Below are 18,968 nucleotides of genomic sequence, written 5' to 3'. Positions count from 1 at the left end.
TTACATTAAGCAGAGGATGTAATGCAACTATCTGTTGCTTTCATATAAATAAATGATTCGATTAAAAAATGTCTGTGAAAGAGGCAGAACTATGAGCTGGTTCCAGATTCAGTATCACCGAGCAGGAGGGAAATGTGTTGATCAAATATTTGAAGGATTGAATGAACATTTCTCTTTAAAAAAGAAAAGAAGACAAATACAGAGAAATCACCAAATCCAAATTTTTCACAACACAATTCCTGTCAACCCTGCTGATACAATGATTTTTAGGCAAAGATATTTTTTTTATTACATAATACATATCATTACATAGTTACATAATTTATCATTTTGTCTGTATTCCCCATAAGAACTCATTTCCTGGTGCAATGAATGTAGATGAGTATTTGGTAAGTCAGAGTCCAATAGCGCATGCGTACTGCTGGCCCGAGGCCATCAGCTCATTGGAAAAGGGCAGTGCAGCAACATACTACATGTGTGTGCGTGTAGTGCGAGCACACACATGTAGAAGTCTACAGGCTCTACTGAATATGTGTGTTTGAGCCGAACTTGGCACCGACTAATGGTGCATTTCTACAGTTGCTATGATAGGAGGAGATTCAGCGTCTGCATTATATGTTCTGTCTGCTTTCACAGCGACACACAGATAACTGACAGCTGAGTATTTTTCTGATCCTGCAGAGATGCTGCAGGAGAAGCTTTCGGCTGTGACGGATGAATGTATGAGCCGGGTCCAGTCCGGTGGGGAGACGGATCTCCTTCCAGACCAGTCACGACTGGGTCTCTCCACAGCCCCCACCAATCCCAGCTCCAGTGAGCCCGACCAGGTACATGGAGACCCTTGCATGCAGCTTAGACCGTAATATGGAGGGGCGATACTCCAGATAGAACTTCATTTAAATGGAATGACATGCGGAAAGGGTAACTGGTGTATCGTACCAACCTAAAGCAGCTCTTTGATGAATCCTTAAGGTGTCAAAACAGATGAAATACTTCGATCAATAAGTTGCAGTAACACTGCAGATGATTGTATATGTTGCTCTGTAGTGTATTCATAGGCACTAATATTGAAATGGCACTGTGTTTTTTGGTGCATTATTTCTATTAGGTTGTGGTGATGAGATTTGCTTTGTGTGTGAGTGTAACAGTGATTCCCGCTCTCTTCCAGAACATAGAGAACATTAAGGTTGCTCTTCATGAGAGGGAGCTGTGGAAGAAGTTCCATGAGGCCGGCACAGAGATGATCATTACTAAAGCAGGCAGGTCAGTAAAGCAGCGAACACACCATCCATCAGTCTCAGTGCAGTCCAGGCCCAACGATGGGACAATGATTAGTGAGTAAAAAAAGAGAGAAACATGTTTCTAATGCACCACCAAAAAGTAAGATCACATCGAGATGTATATGTGCTTTTCTATCAATTCCATTATTAGAGAGGACTTTACCAATCAGAAGTATTCAGATCTTTCACGTTAGTAAAAACTGTAAAAATACTGTTACAATCAAATCCTGCATTTATAAGAAGCAACAGTAAAAGTATTTGTTGTGCACAATTTGTTGAGTGTTCTTCCATGATATATTTAATTTCTTTCATTTTTAGGTTTTTATTGTTGATGTTAATATGTTAATGTTTTAAGTATTTCATGTACTGTGTAGTTTAATTACTGGTTATATTAATTAGTACAATGAATAACTTTATAAGATGATCATATGTTTAGTATCGATATGCAACGTGTGCCATGCTTATTCACACACACACACACACTCTCTCTCTCTCTCTCTCTCTCTCTCTCTCTCTCTCTCTCTCTCTCTCTCTCTCTCTCTCTCTCTCTCTCTCGCTCTCTCTCGCTCTCTCTCTCTCTCTCTCTCTCGCTCTCTCTCTCGCTCTCGCTCTCTCTCGCGCTCTCGCTCTCTCTCGCTCTCTCTCGCGCTCTCGCTCTCTCGCTCTCACACACACCGATGGCACAGCCTTCGGCCCAAAGACACTTCGACATGGAGGAGCCGAGGACCGATCTACCCATGTTGCATATGTTATTAGTCACATTATTGTACCAAAAGCTGCTCATATTCTTCATAAGTTTGTGGAAAATTAGAAAGAAAGTGATATTTAAGTGATTGATTTGTTACACAAAAAGAGTCTCAGCTTTCTGTGGTAACTTTTACTCACAGAAAGAGACAGAAAGTTCCCGCAGCAGCGACTATAATTGAAAACACAAATGACTGCTCGGCCTGTTGGATTTAATGCGTCCTGAGGATTAGATAGTGAGGCCTTAGGACATTAACCAGAGAATGAGTACATTCTCCGCCTCTCATTCCTCATGGGATCTTTTTTTTTCCAGTAAAAAAATGTAAAAGGTCACCACACTTTTTCCTGAATGCTACATAACCATAAGAGATGGGCTTTCCCTTGTCCAGCTGATAAAGTGGGCTCTGAATCCTTAAAGCCCTTTGAAGGGCTGTGCAGTGGTTCAGCTGTGCAGCTGTGCTGGGAACCTGTCTGGGTTTACCTCCAGCACTGTTCGTCTGCAGCAGACAAATATGGGTTCCGTCCTCCAGAAGCAGAAGCTCTGAAGATGAACTTGCATTAAATGATAATAAATTGCCTGTCACATTAACCTGCTAACAGCCGTGCCTGAAAGCAGTGTTTCGAAACATTCCTGTTCAGAATGGGTCGAATACTTTTCCCTTTCCTAAAGAACCGCTCATGAAAACAACTTCACGCTCAATACTGCACTTCCTCTGATCCTCAGCAATACACCTGTCATGACACACAGTAGCTTCGTCACACACCCGAGTCACAGCTACTCGCAGTCAGGAGCACCAGTGAAAAGACTCCAGGGCCAGACTTTACCATGGACAACTGCCGGGGGCCCCCAAATAAAAGGGCCCCAAACAGCTACAGATTTATTTAAAATATATATAGGCAGAATTGAGAACTGCGTATGAAACCTTGATATAACTAACACCCGAATCCAAGATGATTGTACTTTCATCCTTGTCATTTCAAGTCTTTACAGCAGCACAATGTTATTGGATGGTACCGATCTAAAGGCAGACTGTCAGCGCACCAGCGAGGGGAATGTTGTGAGGCTTTGGGTTCCTGGGCTCCAACACAGTGGTTTCCAAAGTTGGTGCCAAGATTTGTTCATTTCTATACATCAATTGTACATTTCTTAGTTTTCAGTGCATAAGAAACAAAGTGCCGTTCATGTTGACTACATTTTGGTATTTGTTTAAAAACGAACAAAACAAAAAAAGGGAATAAACATAGAAACCCCCATATTAAAAACGCAGTTAAATATGTGGTTATGATGCAGCTAACATTGGTGACCTATCAGTCCACGCTTACCGGGTTGCCATAGTAACACATTACACACTTTCCAGCTTGTAAGCTTTTTTTCAGGTGCACAGTGGTCAGAAGTACAACATGTCAGAGCAAGCAAATGGAAATATTTGGCACTGTAAATAGAGCTCAAAGATATTACCCTCAAATTTTGGTTTTGATCCAATACTGCAGTGTATGATCACAGATACCAATATTATTATACAATATATGTTATAATATTGTAATATATATATATAAATTATGATTCGATTTAAGGTGGCTTTAAATACATGCAAGGTTATGAAACAGTGTTTTACACTGGGCATTATATGTTCAAAACTTACTGCAAAGAAATTAAAAACACAGAATTCGTCAACCTATTTTATGGTGAAACGGAGTGGCATGAATAAAAACTCTTAATATCGGGGTGTCCTGGTTTAAAGGGCCCCACAATTGTAACATGTAAGGAGGGTCAGTTCAGAGGTGGCAGGGGAGGAGGTCCAGATGCAGAGCAGCCAGGCCGTCATGCAGGGGATCCTACATTTCCCCGACACTGAGATGAAACTCTCTCAGTCCACTCGCATGCAGCACCTAGCCGAGACTAGTCGACTTGTTATTGTGAGTGTCATTGTCCAGGCGTAATCCTCCCTCTTCAAAGCACCCAGTGCAGCTCTTCCCTCACTCTCCCTCTTTGTACACAGCCCGTCAAGAGAGCAGCGGCGGGTTGATAAGAGGAATCCGGCGCCCACAATAGGCCGAGTCTACTAGGTTGTGGCGCTTCATCATCCCCCCAACACTCCTTTTGATCTTGCCGTGGTACTGGAGATTCCCAGAGAGGGAATGGATCACTGGAGGGCCTAAACATGTGGGATTGTTAAGAGAAACAGCTGGCTGGGCACACACACACACACACACACACACGCCCTGACACTGATATCATACACACACTCTCCGACTTCCATTTCTCATGCTCCTCTTAAACTCACTCACTTAGTCACACCACCGTATGTATATGCATGCCTTCATGTTGTCTGCCTTTGAAAATCACTTGACTAGAGTTGCAATACCTTGATTTTTTTATAGATGTAGCAGATATGCAAAACCGTTTTTCGTCTCATGTATGAAAGATTATAGACAGCTAAACGACAGGACTACGTGAAAGTCATTTAGCCTGAGAAGCTACATATAGACTACAGTAAGGGTGGTCAATACCATTTAAAGTTATATTCCAATAACAACATATATTGTACTGTTCAACTAAGAAATGATTTATCCTGCAATTCCATATTGCAACATGTGGCCCAATATAACCAGAGATATTAAAGAGAAGGCTACACCAGTATCCACGGATTGGTTGACACGTTTCTGTCATCTCTTTCAATATGCCATCATATGTCTGAACCCTGGACTACAACAGTTGTGCTACTGCAGGAACAAGACAAACACCCAATTACATTTCATTCTCCGACACTATTTTTTTACTGCTGTGATTCTTTTATTCAAAAATGTATTTATTTATTTTTTAAATGTGTGCAAAGTGGAGAAAGCCTAGCTACACTGGATGGATAATCCTGACCACAAAAACGACCTGAGAGAAGCGGGAGGAATTTAGCATTCAACACCAGAGTAAAAAAAGTGTATTAATAAAGGCTGTGCGCTGACATTGTAAAAACAGAAACTTCATCTCAGTGGGGCAGTGGAGGTACAGTGAATGGATGAAACCACATTCATTCATTTTACAACAATTGTTTTTACATTTAGGATTTGCCTACAGGGCTGTCTTCAAATCAGTTCGGGAATTACATGTTAGAGTGACAGTTCTTGTGTTTTTAATCAAAAACTATAAAACACTCTGTTGTTGTTCACCCACCTCTGAAGCAAAAACAATGAACAAGGCTCTTAACAGTAAACGGTTAAGATGCAACGGCGTCTGGTGGGTGGACTTAGGATTAGGCTATGTGGGCTGCATTCAAATCACTTAGAATTTGTTGAGGGAAAAAGTGACAGTGCTACTGTTTTTAAACCAAAATCTACCCCCCCCCCCCCTACCAAAGACGCATTTTGACTCTACAACATTCATTTGTGTATACGATCGTGGGGCATCAGGGTCATCTGTCCGGCTGGACAGCTGAAGAGTGAGCAGCAGAGCCCCTCTCCAGATAGTTATGGCCATATTACACAAACCCGAGGGCCACATGTGTTGTCACAGGCCTCCGTCTGCTCTGGACTGCTCAGTGTGGTACGAGCGGAGCCAGAGAAGAGAAGAGGTCTGCTTTGAATGTTCCTCTAAGATTAACCTGTCTTTCAGTGAGGATGATACTGGGACTGATCTCTCCTACTGATTGGATTTGAAGCCTGGGAGAGAGATTTAAATTACCGGCCCTCAATCCCCCTCCTCTGTCTCTTACGTGAGAGAGTATTTACAGTAACATGATCAGATGGTGTCGGGCACAATGATCCTTTTGAAGAAGAGCATTTGCACCAATCAGAACAGTAAGTATGGATATAGGGGTTTTGATGCTCCACTATTTTCCCAGAAAGCATGTAAAGCCTTTCATGAGTGTCTTCCAGTGTTTGAACTCGTTGCCATGGGCACCACTGACAGATGAACTGCTTTTTGACCGTAGCCTCTTGTGCAACGACGAGACGGCTATCTAAACTATTGTCCGATCTCTGGTGCCATTAAAAACCACTTAGGACTTTATAAGGGGCGCTGAGCCCTTTGCGAAATTTCCTTTGGCGAAGATGGGATAAAAAAGTTTTTGGTTCCCAGAAGAGGTCAGGAAAGGTAGCTCCCTTCATGTGTTTTATGGCTTTGAGTGCTATATTAACATATTCTGTCTTGTAGTCTGTTGGCATTTAAGAGATGAAAGATAGAGCGTGTTCACATATTTTTTATGGCCTCTCAGTATCACAAGTATGAGAGGATTTCAGTCTCCTCCCAAATAAATGCCTGCAAGGAAACAAATCATTACCAGGTTTTGATTTTGACAGTAAGGACAACATCAAGAAAATGATCCTGGAAGGTTTTTTTCCATCATGTGCTAGGTGGGGTTATTTTTTGAAGAAGTAGGTTTCATCCACTTTATCTTTTGGTCAAGGTGATTTTAGGTTTCAGAGAAGGCAGCTTTTCCCCCGACTCCCACGATATCTGTGGATCCTTCCTCATCCCAATCGCTGAACAACTGAGCAAATCAGATCAGTGAGGATACTACACTGATCCACACACAACTGCTTTTAACTTCCGACCCGATGCTTTCTACGCAGTGAATGGAACGTAAGGTCCTTTGGGGAAAGAAGGGTTTTATTAGTCCCTGAAATTGGATGCATTTTTTATGGAAACTCACAATCATGAATATGCATTTCGATCAAATCCTTCTGAAAGGTTCCAATCACACTGATTTCTGTTTAGGAATAACAGCTTAAGTCAAAGTCAAGTATTGTGTTCATATGAAAGCCACATAAGAGCATTTCTGACACCTTTCCTTTACATTTTTCAACAGGAGGATGTTCCCCAGCTACAAGGTTAAAGTAACTGGGATGAACCCCAAAACCAAATACATCCTACTTATTGACATCGTCCCAGCTGATGACCATCGCTACAAGTTCTGTGATAACAAGTGGTAAGTTTCCAAATGCAAAGCCATGGATGATTCTTGTTGAAGGTTGCCCCAAGGCCTACTACTACAGCCTTTCTTAGCAGCTTAGCTGATTGTAGCTACTTGTATAACAGATGCTGAGTCAACGTAGGCCTGCAGGCAATACACAGACAGAAACCTTGAGCTGCCATGTTGCTTCCTAACTCTTATCGCCAGACCAAAACAAACAAAACACTGGATTACAATCAATGATAACGTTTTGTACGATTTTGTAAATTCTTGACATCTACAACATCTGAGCATGGCAACAACTGTATGGTTAACATTAGGGATAGATTATGCTGATGATGAAAAAACTGTGGTCAAGGTATTGTCAGTATTGTGAGGCAACTGAAACACTCGTCAAAGAGAAAAAGCTGGTGGAACGAACTCAGTATTTCTTAAATTGACCCTGTATCTGGAGGCAATGAGAGTGCAGCGCTTCATTCATCAGTATGACATTAGAACTGGCACTCCCACTTCACAAAGGTGGACAAAAGGTTTTGCATGTAAAAGCTGAAATGAATGCAAAAGACTTTTACAGCCATTTGTTTCTGATCTTGTGGCATGGCCTGCAGATCTGGTGTTTCTCAGCGACACCTTGGAGAAGCATAATTAGGAATGATGTATTAGCAGAGGCCACCTCCTTCAAGTCTAAGGGATTAAATACTGTGAGGGTTGAGAGCAGTATTGTTGTACGCTGTGGTAAAGGTGACTTGATTCATGTTGCGACACGGACAAATATTTTGAGTGAGCTATGTTAGATTAACTGAGATGTCTTCTTTAAATGTTGAATAGCATTAGCTCTTGTAAACAGCTAGAGGCAATATTACATTCGGGTTTTTTTCTTATCACAGTTTGCTTGTGCACGTTTCTCCATCTGTTCTTAGGATGGTGGCTGGCAAAGCTGAGCCAGCCATGCCAGGCAGACTCTATGTGCACCCTGATTCCCCCGCCACAGGAGCCCACTGGATGAGGCAACTGGTGTCGTTTCAGAAGCTGAAGCTAACAAACAATCACCTGGACCCGTTTGGGCATGTGAGTACCTGCAGAGTATATTAGTCATTTCTGTAACTCAAGACCTATTTAAAGAAAGGGTCAATGTTATTACAAAATCAACTGGATTATCCCAATAGTTTTAACATGTTATCCACCAATTGAATTGTTAAGATCTGAGAATAAAGCAACAGTTGTTAACACAAGTATACAAATGGCAAAATGGTAAACGGTCTGTCTTCCGACCACTCAAAGTGCTTTAACACTACATGTCATCATTCACCCATTCAGACCCATTCATACATTGATAGCAGGGCTACCATGCAAGGTGCCACCTGCCCATCAGAACTATCTAAGTTAAGTGTTAAGTGCCTTGCCCAAGGACACATCGTAATGGACTAGCGGAGCCAGGGATCAAACCGCCGATCCTCTGATTGAAGGACGACCCTGCTGAGCCCCCACTGAGCCGTGGCTCAGAGCTGGAGTGGGTCGTCGTCCAATCAGAGCGTCGACGGTTCGATCCTCAGGTCCATGGGCATGTCAAATAGCTCCCGTAGGCTGTGTATGTGTGGGGTATGAATCAGTTATGAAGCTGCCATCAGAGTATAAGTGGGTGAATGACATGTAGTGTTAAGTGCTTTGAGTGATAGGAAGACTATACAAGTACAAGTACAAGTCCATTTACTATGAATTGCATTGTATTCCAACAGTTCCGATATTTATCTCTGAACCACTAAAAGTTGAACTAATCCATCTTGTAGATGCAGAGATATTTCAATGTACAAGTGAAGTCAAACCAGGTGTGAAACACTTATTTATTTCTAAAATTCCTTGTGCTCTCAAGGCAATTCATTACTTTCAGCTTTACCTGTCTGGAATACACCTCCAAAACTCTAATATATTGCTGAAATTTCATGGCTGGAGGGAACTCTGTTTCACCAAAAACCACCTGCTGTGAGAAGAAACATACATATTTTTGATACATGTGCAAACTGCAAAAAGGTGTAGATGTTTTTCAGATTTCTGAAAGGATGCATGAAAGAAACTGAGGAGGCAGAGGCTGCGTAGTGAGGTGAAGAGTATGACTGTGGGATAGCTTGTCTGAAGCCATCCCATCAATGGGCAGGCTCATTAGGTTCATAACCTCTCAGATCCGTGGCAGGGCCTGCTGTCAGATCGAGTTGAGTGCCTGGCCAGTGATAAGGGCGAGTAATGAGGACAGAGCGAGTTTGAGGCCAGGCAGATCCCAGATGACACCAAGATCGAGAGGTGTGTAGTCGGGCAGGGCTTCTCACTGTGGAGTGAAGGAACTCCCATTCAGTACTAATTAATCACATTACTGAATGTGTAAGAAATGACTAATTCAACTGTAATTCACACTCTTCTTCTTCATGTTTAATGGTTATTCAGCCTAGCATCCCAAAGAATTTCATCCATAATGGACAAAACCGCCCTTCACAACAATTTATGTACATTGCCAACCGTCAGTACTGATGCAGGGAAGTATTATGACTTTAATGCGGCAATGTGCAAGGTAAGGGTGTGGAGGTTGGGGATAGATGTGTAGACTGGAAGTTGGATCCCATTACATAAAGTACCTTATATTGACAGTCACCTTTTTATGAACCAAAATCACAATCTTTTCCGAACCTTAATCTGGGTTTTGCAGAATCATCCAATATTGACGTTGTAGTCAGGCGATAAGGTTGGTTCATTACATGCTATGGTAATAAAATAATACTTATTGTGCTTCAAGAAGTCTTCACACGCACATTTCCGTATCATAGATATTAAGGAAGATGAAAGCAAATACCTTCTTTAGCTCTTCACTGATCTGAGGAAGGCTTCCCTGATCACTCCCTTTAGACAGTCACTCAGGAGTCTCCAGTATCACCCTCAAACAGCCAGACAGCAGAGCAGACAAAGGTCAGCCGAGAGCCTCTTGTGAACCAGCCAATAGCTTATCTGTGTCTCTCCAGCCTGCAGAATGTGAGCACAGGGCCAGTCGGTGTTCAACCTGAGCCTAGCACCCTGTGCCCTGTTCAGCATTTGCCTCTCTTTGAGAGACCCCTGGAGGCTCCTTGGGAGAGTGTCTGGCAAATGAGGAGGGGAGCCGAAGTGCAGTGCTTGATGCTTATACGCACTGACAGAGCTGGACTAGGGATGACCCTGCCTTACTGTTGCTAACGCTTCGCTGGGCACAGCAGTCGGCTGCGGTGAGCGGACTGATGCGAGTGAGCCGACCTGCAGCCACCCAATCAACCTAAACACTATGCACGCTCAGCACATGCTACCTGCTATACTAACACACAACACATTTAGATTCCAGATCAAGTGTGATGGAGATGAAAAATGCATTGAACCAATCCAATCGAACAACTTTGCACACGAAGGACGTGATCCCAATGGGGAATTTGGCAGGGAATGGATGGTGGTAACAGGCATGGTATACAATACAATGCTAACCATAATATCAAAGAGATTATGCTAAACACACTCATTTCAAATAGTCTGATTTATGGCATGGTTTAAACTTTAAGCTGTCAGACGAGTAGAGAACTGGTCAGAAAGTCAGGAATGTCCCTCTTTCAACATACCTGTAGTTCAAGTGCACTGGAGGTTGTTGAGCTGCCAATTCAATTCCCACAATGCAATGCAAAAAGCAGTGAGTATAGACAAGGTGCAGTGTTCACCATCTCACAGATTGTGTTACCAAAAGTGACATACATAGCTCCTTGAAGCACTTGCCAATGAGATTTAGAACATTAATACAGCAGCAAACAACTCTTGTAAGATAAAGTGGAGTAATGGTGTCCTGAGCATAGAATGAAGTCACACTCCATCTCTGTGTGTTGTAATCTGAGCGTCTCTCTTTTGGTTGTCAGACCGGCCGTGTGTGCATGTGAGGGCCTCCCTTTGAAACTGTCGGCCCTCCCCGCATTTAAAGACACTCAAGGCCCAGACACAACAAACCAAATCAAAGACCAGCGGCGATGAAGGCCCAGTCTTCATTCGTTTCACCTGTCTTGACTAGAAAGTTGCACTTGAACACACAGCAAAGACTTGGGACACAATAGATGTTCATTCAGTGTGATTCTCACTGAATGAACATCTATTGTGTTATGGTTCTATGATACACATGTAATGAGGGTAAAAAGTAGTAAGCATTTACTAAAATTGGCATACAATATGGCTACTTATGAGCTGATGTGAGGTACATGTTACTTTTGTTTTTACACATTTAATTATTTTTCGTTAAAATCTGTTAGAATTTATACTGAGGGTAGACATTGGGACAACATGGCATTTCCATGCTTCATACTAATAATGTCCAATATAAAAAATGTAAATCATTATAGTTCATTTCACAAAGATGGAATCTTTGTGTACAGTATACGTACCTATGAAGTGACCTTTTTTATGGCAGACATTTTCAAATGTCATATCACGAAAAGCTGCTGGACAATTATTAACATTAATGATATCTGCATTTCAATTCCAAGGCCTACAGCCTGGTCTCTTAAAAATGGCATTCCCATACAACAAAACTTATTTTTCGGGGGAAATGTATTTTCTCCCGGATTCCGTTTTTTTAAAGTTTCTAATCAAAGTCTGCGTAACTCTGCATGGGGAGGAGGTTGGGGTGGATGGGTGAGTCAAACAAACACAGGACTTTCACCCAGGTTTGGGTTTGTGTACATTGTGAAACCAAAAGTCAATGTTGACTTGTTTGAATTTATATTAGTATCTTGAATAATGTTACAAACATACTTATTTTTAGCCAAACCATGTGTTACTAAACCTAAACAATTATATGTTGCATAATCATAACCAAGTTTTGTTTCAGTTGACATTGTTAATCACGTGTTTAAAACTGCGACCGTAATCCGAGAGAATATAGGTTTCCCTCGAAACGTGATTGAGAATGCAGCTTAGTTGTATGGGAAGGTCATTTTGTTGGAGAGAGTTGTGCTTGCTTACTTGGTAGGCTTAACGGGTCACTCAAACGGAATTGGGCCATAATCATTGTTATTAATTACACCTGTGCTTTAACCTGCTAAGAGAAGTTAATGCTGAGCACTAATCACTAGGACTAGAGCAAGTCATTTAAGTGATAGTGGGGTATTGTGCAGTTCATTTTTCAAACATTTTTCATGACTTTTACACGATGTACATAGCCTCTAACCTCAAGGGAAATGTGTTGATGAATTGTCATCATTATCATGAGCTTTATAATTATGTCCCAGGTGATTAACTCATGTCGGAGTCTAAATGTGCATTGAAACAATGGTTATGATCGAATTCACTACCAAATGATAAATCACAGCCTATGTTGCTGTATGGAAACAATGTTGACTGGATATCCTGGAGAGAGTGAGAACAATATAATGTGGAGTATATAAACCTGCCAAAGCATACCATAGTTGTTGAGCAGATCTTCTCTCGTTGTCATTATACTGTTAGTACATCAGCGACTGTAAAACGTCAACTGTGGAATTTAGTGTTTATTTACGCTTTAAGCCAGTTAACATTGTCATTGTCTTTGCAAGCTAGTGGGGAAAAATGAATGTGTACTACACGATAGTGGCTGTTAATAGACCGTTGCTTTCAAAAGTTAAAATTGAAATGTGTTATCTTCTCTTCACCTTCCTAGATCATCCTGAACTCTATGCACAAGTACCAGCCTAGACTACACATAGTCAAAGCCGATGAAAACAACGCCTTTGGATCCAAGAACACTGCCTACTGTACACATGCCTTTCACGAGACAGCCTTCATCTCTGTCACCTCGTATCAAAACCACAAGGTAAAGCAACTATAAAATACAATTGATGCAATATTACAAGTTTTACAAATGCAAAAGTAACATTTGTTGGTGTCAGCTATTCCTTTTATTGATGAAAGGGGATTACACTCAATCATGTTGAACTTATTATAAGAGTTTGAATAGTAGTACATGTTTCTTGGTGTATGTGCATAGGGGTGCATGTGTGGTGTCAGCTTTCCCATCCCCCACAGCAAAGAATTGCTTCACCTATGGTTTGATTGATAGCAAATAGAATGAAATCTTAAATGAAATATAATTGTCCTAGATCACTCAGCTAAAGATAGAAAACAATCCATTTGCCAAAGGATTCCGGGGTAGTGAAGAAGGAGATCTACGCATTTCAAGACTACAGGGGTAAGTTTACACAAAAAGGAGCCAGGGAAATGAGACCGGTCCTGTAGGACCAGTTAGCACACAGGAATTCTCTCATAAACATCAGTTCTTCAGGACATTTTTTTATTTTTGGATAAAACAAAAAAGATACCTCACCTCCTTGAAAGACTGCTGAGTGGAATTGCAGCCATGGTAGACTGATTCCTTTTCTCTTCTGTTGCTGCTTATTGTACAGGAAAGAATACCCAGTGATTTCAAAGAACATGGTTCGCCAGAGGCTCATCTCTTCGCATAGCCACCTAGCAGGGAAGCTCGGAGCAGGAGTTCTCACAGGGCACCCTCAAGTCCTGTCCTCTTATCAGTATGAGACTGGGGTTCCTTTGCCTAACTCAGACCCCCAAGATCCTATCTCCAACCACTTTCCTCAGAGCAGAGATCCCAGCCTTCTGTACCACTGCTTCAAACACAGAGGTATGTTCTGAACTGCTGTTCTTTTAGCTGTTGTACAGAATCAGATGTGCCCATTAAGTACTCCCTGGTTGAAATAAAATCTGCTGTTAACTATATCCATTTGCAGATAATGCCCGACACCTAGAGCTTGGACGCAAGAGGCCATATCTGGAGACATCATCTGTGGTCTCAGAGGAGCATTACTTTCGTTCAGCTACCTCTTATGAGTCACCCTTGATGTCTCATCCATACTGCACTGAGGCAATCACCTCTAGAGAAGCTTGTATGTATGGTAGTATTGAGACAGAGTCTGGATCAGGGGTAGGGGACACAGATGACCTGACCAACTCCTCTTCAATAAATTGCAACATGTGGGCTACAATGCAGCCCTACCCTCGATATAGCGTGGAAGGTGTCCCGTACCAGCCCTTTACTGCTCACTTTACCAACGCTGCCACAGTCACGCCGGTTGTACCGCACCCCACAACATCCACGGCATCTCGACCACAGGCTGAGTTGGGTGTCTACAACTCATCTACGGTTCAGCGAGGTCTGCCCGGTATACCTCCTTCATCCTCCTCTTCATCCTGCTCTCCAGCCGTTTCAGGATCCAGAGAAAGGTCAGGCCATCCAACTCTGTACCACAAGAAACCAGGGTCTCCACTCCGGCCTCACAGAGATTTCTCAGCCTATCCAACACCAGGCACTCTATCTCTCCGGGATCCATCCTATCAGTACCAAGTGGGGCTGAGTAGCGTTGGGACTCACTGGACTGATAGCTAACATGGACCACTATAGGAACCAGTTTTGTCCAATGTACAAGTCTGAAATGAATCAAGGTTCAACACCCCACTGTGGGCTGCTGATGCCAAGCAATGATAATGAACCACAGCCATGATCATTGCCAAAGCCATTTATATCCACCAATTCTCACTGAAGCACTATTACATACAATACTGTGTGGTGAACAGTGGCCGACCTCTTTACTTTTGCATATTGTAGCAAGTGTACAGATAGGGTGGTTTTTCAACACTCAAATGCAAAGTGCAGATTTGAGCAACATTTCAAAGTCTATCAGAGGGAGCATTAAAACTACGCAGCGCTTGGTACTTCAACTGTGGGGGATGACAAGATCAGAGCCTCAACGACAAATGAATAAATGTCAACACATAATAATCTAGTCTGTGTGAGTGGACTGACTAGAATATACATTTGATGAGCTGGTTGGTATATCTGGCAGTAGGGTTGACTCAAAACAAATTGTTCGTCATCATAAAGAAACACGTAAACCTGTACATTGGTGTTGCTTATTGATATGGAAGATCAATACATTGGTAGTTTGGGTATTTTCATGGCATTTGTTGACAATAAGAAAAATATACAACGCCACCACACAAGGCTTTGTGAAGTAGACGGAGCTTAAAAAGTTAACCAACTTTAAAAGTTATCACAGCTTTGAGTCCTAATTATTCATATGTGCCAAAATGAGATTTGCTACTCCTTGATGTATAGGGGAAATGTGTATTGAGTCCAAGTGAGATTGATCATATCAGAATATAACGGACTGAAAAGTGCATAGACTATATCTAAGTTAAATTACAGTATTTTACCATGATTTACATACAGAGTAATTCAATCCAGGTAAAGATGCACCAAAAGAACATCCATTGTGAGAGTTAGTGCAAAAGTCTTATTCAAATACCTTGTACAGGTCCATGCTAGTTGCCTGATACTTGCTTAAGACTCCGAACCATATTTTAGTGAAACGGGACAGCAACCAGATGCGGGCTTAAAGAACCACTTAAGCCAGGGTGAGTACTGGAAAAGAGAGCTGCACACAAATCCCACTCCCAAATGACTTACTTGGGAAAAAATTCTTGTAAGACTGCAAGTAGAAAACAGCCTGAGTAGGCAGGAAAGCTGAAAGAAAAGGCTCTTGGTTGCATTGCATTAAGTAGAGTTTGAACTTGCATTGACGAGGAAAGATAACCTGTAGGATATGATGGTGATCCCTCATGCATTTGTGCGTTGTCCCTTTATTTTGTGTTTCATTCTAATATTTTTGAATATATTGACATTTTTGCACACCTGATGAATAAACATTTTCATACCTCTAATTGTTTGCTATATTTAATTCAAGACCACCATTGTACTACATTACATGACACTTTAAAATGAGATTAAAATATAACCCATTCTTAAATTGTTTTATTGATGTTGCAAAGTGTAAACGGTTCATCATGGATATGTTTTGTTTGTTTATGGATATATGAGAAAATGTCACGGGAAACTGCAAGCCAAGATAAGCACGTTTTTTTCTTGCACACTTTCAAACATACACACACACTTGAAGTATTTGTTTGCCTGCAGTCATGGAAACAGTAACATGCCAAAGCTGAGCATTTAAATTCAACCTTCTCTCCTAATTAAATAATAAATAAACCTATAACGCTAAAAATACTCTATGGTGACATCGTTGCCTTCAAAAACATTTCTGTTTTTCAGACGCCATGGTCCAGAAGTCTTTTGGTCAAGGAATTCTTACTGCAACCCTGTCGCCAGAAAACAAAGTTGGCATTGTATATGTTTGACTGTGGCTCAGAGGATCGGCGGTTCAATCCCCGGCTCCGCTAGTCCATGTCGACTTGTCCTAGGGCAAGACACTTAACCCCAAAGTGCTCCTGTAGGCTGTCTGATATCCATCTTGCCCAGAGGATTAATCCGACTGACTTTGGTGAACCCATAACTTTTCCTGTAGTACTACCAGCAGATTAAAGACTTCACTTATACATTGAAATATCTCTGCATCTACAAGATGGATTAGTACAACCTTTAGTGGTTCAGAGATAAATATCGGAACTGTTGGAATACAATGCAATTCATAGTAAATGGACTTGTACTTGTACTTCCTGTCACTCAAAGCACTTAACACTACATGTCATTCACCCACTTATACTCTGATGGCAGCTTCATAACTGATTCATACCCCACACATACACAGCCTACGGGAGCTATTTGGCATGCCCATGGACCTGAGGATCGAACCGTCGACGCTCTGATTGGAAGACGACCCACTCTAGCTCTGAGCCACGGCACCGTCTGGGGCGACTGTGGCTCAGTGGGGGCTCAGTCCTTCAATCAGAGGATCGGCGGTTTGATCCCCGGCTCCGCTAGTCCATTACGATGTGTCCTTGGACAAGGCACTTAATCCCAAACTGCTCCCGTAGCTGTTCCTACGGTGTGTGCATGTGGTATGAATGTTAGATAGTCCTTATGGGCAGGTGGCACCTTGCATGGTAGCCCCTGTCATCAGTGTGTGAATGGGTGAATGATGACATGTAGTGTTAAAGCGCTTTGAGGGGTCGGATGACTAGAAAAGAGAAATACAACAACAGTCCATTTACCATTTCAGTACCACGCTTGCAGAAATGTGCAATGCCACGTGGTTAACATTGTGAAACGGTAGGTTAGGGTTAGAAGAGAAAACTACTTGGTTATGGTTAGGAAAGAGATCATGGTTTGTGTTCTACTAATAACGTAAAACGTAACTAGCGTAAACAAATAACTGCCCTTGGTGGACTTTTGTGCTTGTTGCACTTGTTACTCTACAACGTAACTTTCTATAGCAGTCACTCAATATACTGCACCACTGGGTCTGTGCGTCTCTGGTTGTACTGTTACTTGCTCTGACCAAATGCAACCCCACACAATTATATAAAGACCACTACTTGGCCATTACATGGTGCTGTCCAATAGAAGAAGAAGCATTTGAGTTACAATCAGTAAATGCTGAACAGGTCTGCAAACAAAAAAGGTAAAGCAAATTTGTTGAAATTTGTTGAAAGTAATGTAGACAGCAGGGCGAGTACGTCAGCATACAGGGCATTGCTTCCTCTCACACAGAGCTCTTATTAGATCATGAGTTATGCTGATGGCTAGGACCTGGTTCATGTCAGCATCTCTTTCCCTGTCTTCTCTCAGGCGTTGATGCATTTCACATGAAGGGAGGCTCTTCCCAGAGAGCGTCACTCAAATCAACAAATCACCAGCCGGTTATCTTGAATCCTGAGCCATAACCTGCCTGATAATCGTGATCAGACATTCATTTAGCTGTCAAAGGACAGTTTCGGTCACGAGTGTTCTTGAATGGGATTTGCTTAAAGGGCCATGCCAGTATGTTTGGAGATTGTATACGTATCGTCTTCCTTTTCGCTTACCCTTTTCAAATGAATGTTTTTTCATGTTTAGATTGGCTTTCATTGATTTCAATATGGCATTAAAATCAATGGGCTGACACTTGTTTGAGTTGGGTAAATCCTCACAGGGAACATGAAGTCTGCATTACTATTTGTGAAGGTTGATTTTTTTGTCTTTGTTGAATTTCAAGAGGACAGACAAAGTACAGAAACAAATGGAAACCAATGGCTGCCTGGAATGATGACTACATCCAAAAATCTAAAACACATCAGCGTGTTGCAAAAGGGTTAGCTTAAATATAAAGTATGTGATTTGCAGTAAGTAGAATAAAACATGCAAAACCACTGGGATGGACACCTTGTGTCCTTGTGATTATGCTCATATACTACTTATGTTTGAGGGAAATATAATTGCTGCCTGGATGATGTTCACTCGCAATATTATTTCCAGTGAAGGAAGTGCTACGCTCTCGTACAGGGAGTGTGTACAGGTCAGTGTGGCGGGTGCATGTACAACATGCAGGACTTTGATAGCTGAGGTCAGAGTCCAGCGTGTGGATGAAAATGCTTTGAATCAGGAAGGATTGTGGTTAGCTTAAATGTAAATACAGAATAAACATCATGTGCTTAAAAAATCTAAATAAAAGGTTTGGAGGGCATTACATTTCTCTCCAAGTGTATTTGCTGTTGCTTTGTAGAATTTAAACATAATTTCCAAGACACAGGGCTGGGAGGGTTGTTTAAATCAAGCATTCTGTATTAACCAAATTGACAATGTTTGCAATATGTGAAAATATAACGTTACTGACTCTGTGTGGTTTGCAAAATTGGCAAAAAGTTAAGAGGTCCCAAAACATATTTTCTTGAGAAGCCATTTATTTGAACACTGACAATAGAAGAACACATTGCACAGATTTACACATAGGTCATATTCTAAATGTGGCTGTTACAAAAGAATGCCACAAAAAAGAAAAAGAAAAAAAAAATCTATATATATATATATATATATATATATACACACACACACAAATCGACGGCAATTTGTGATCTCTTCACTCTGTTTCTGTGTAAGCTTCAGCTTTTCAGAGTGATGAGAGAGCAGAAGTGAACTGCTGCTGGGTCCAACCATATCTGTAAAGAACACAGACAACGGTTGAACTAGTTTTGCAGTTTGGAAATGCTGTACCCAAAAGAAACAGTAACT

The 18,968-nt window shown here is 41.6% G+C and overlaps 2 protein-coding genes across 2 annotated transcripts in view; one reads left to right on the top strand and one right to left on the bottom strand.

The window, feature by feature from the left end:
- Positions 1–18,968, bottom strand: part of mrps23 (mitochondrial ribosomal protein S23) — a 244,791-nt gene that overhangs the window by 133,293 nt on the left and 92,530 nt on the right. The gene's annotated exons all lie outside the window — the stretch shown is intronic.
- Positions 684–14,351, top strand: tbx4 (T-box transcription factor 4; the record flags this gene model as incomplete). Its single annotated transcript, XM_079272181.1, has 8 exons — positions 684–827; positions 1,169–1,263; positions 6,827–6,946; positions 7,852–7,999; positions 12,612–12,764; positions 13,051–13,139; positions 13,354–13,589; positions 13,696–14,351. 8 exons carry the CDS (start codon positions 684–686, stop codon positions 14,349–14,351), a joined length of 1,641 nt encoding a protein of 546 aa, XP_079128307.1.

The sequence above is a fragment of the Melanostigma gelatinosum genome, assembly GCF_949748355.1.
Source record: "Melanostigma gelatinosum genome assembly, chromosome: 7".
Classification (NCBI taxonomy): domain Eukaryota; kingdom Metazoa; phylum Chordata; class Actinopteri; order Perciformes; family Zoarcidae; genus Melanostigma; species Melanostigma gelatinosum.
This window is presented reverse-complemented; position numbering and strand designations above follow the sequence as displayed.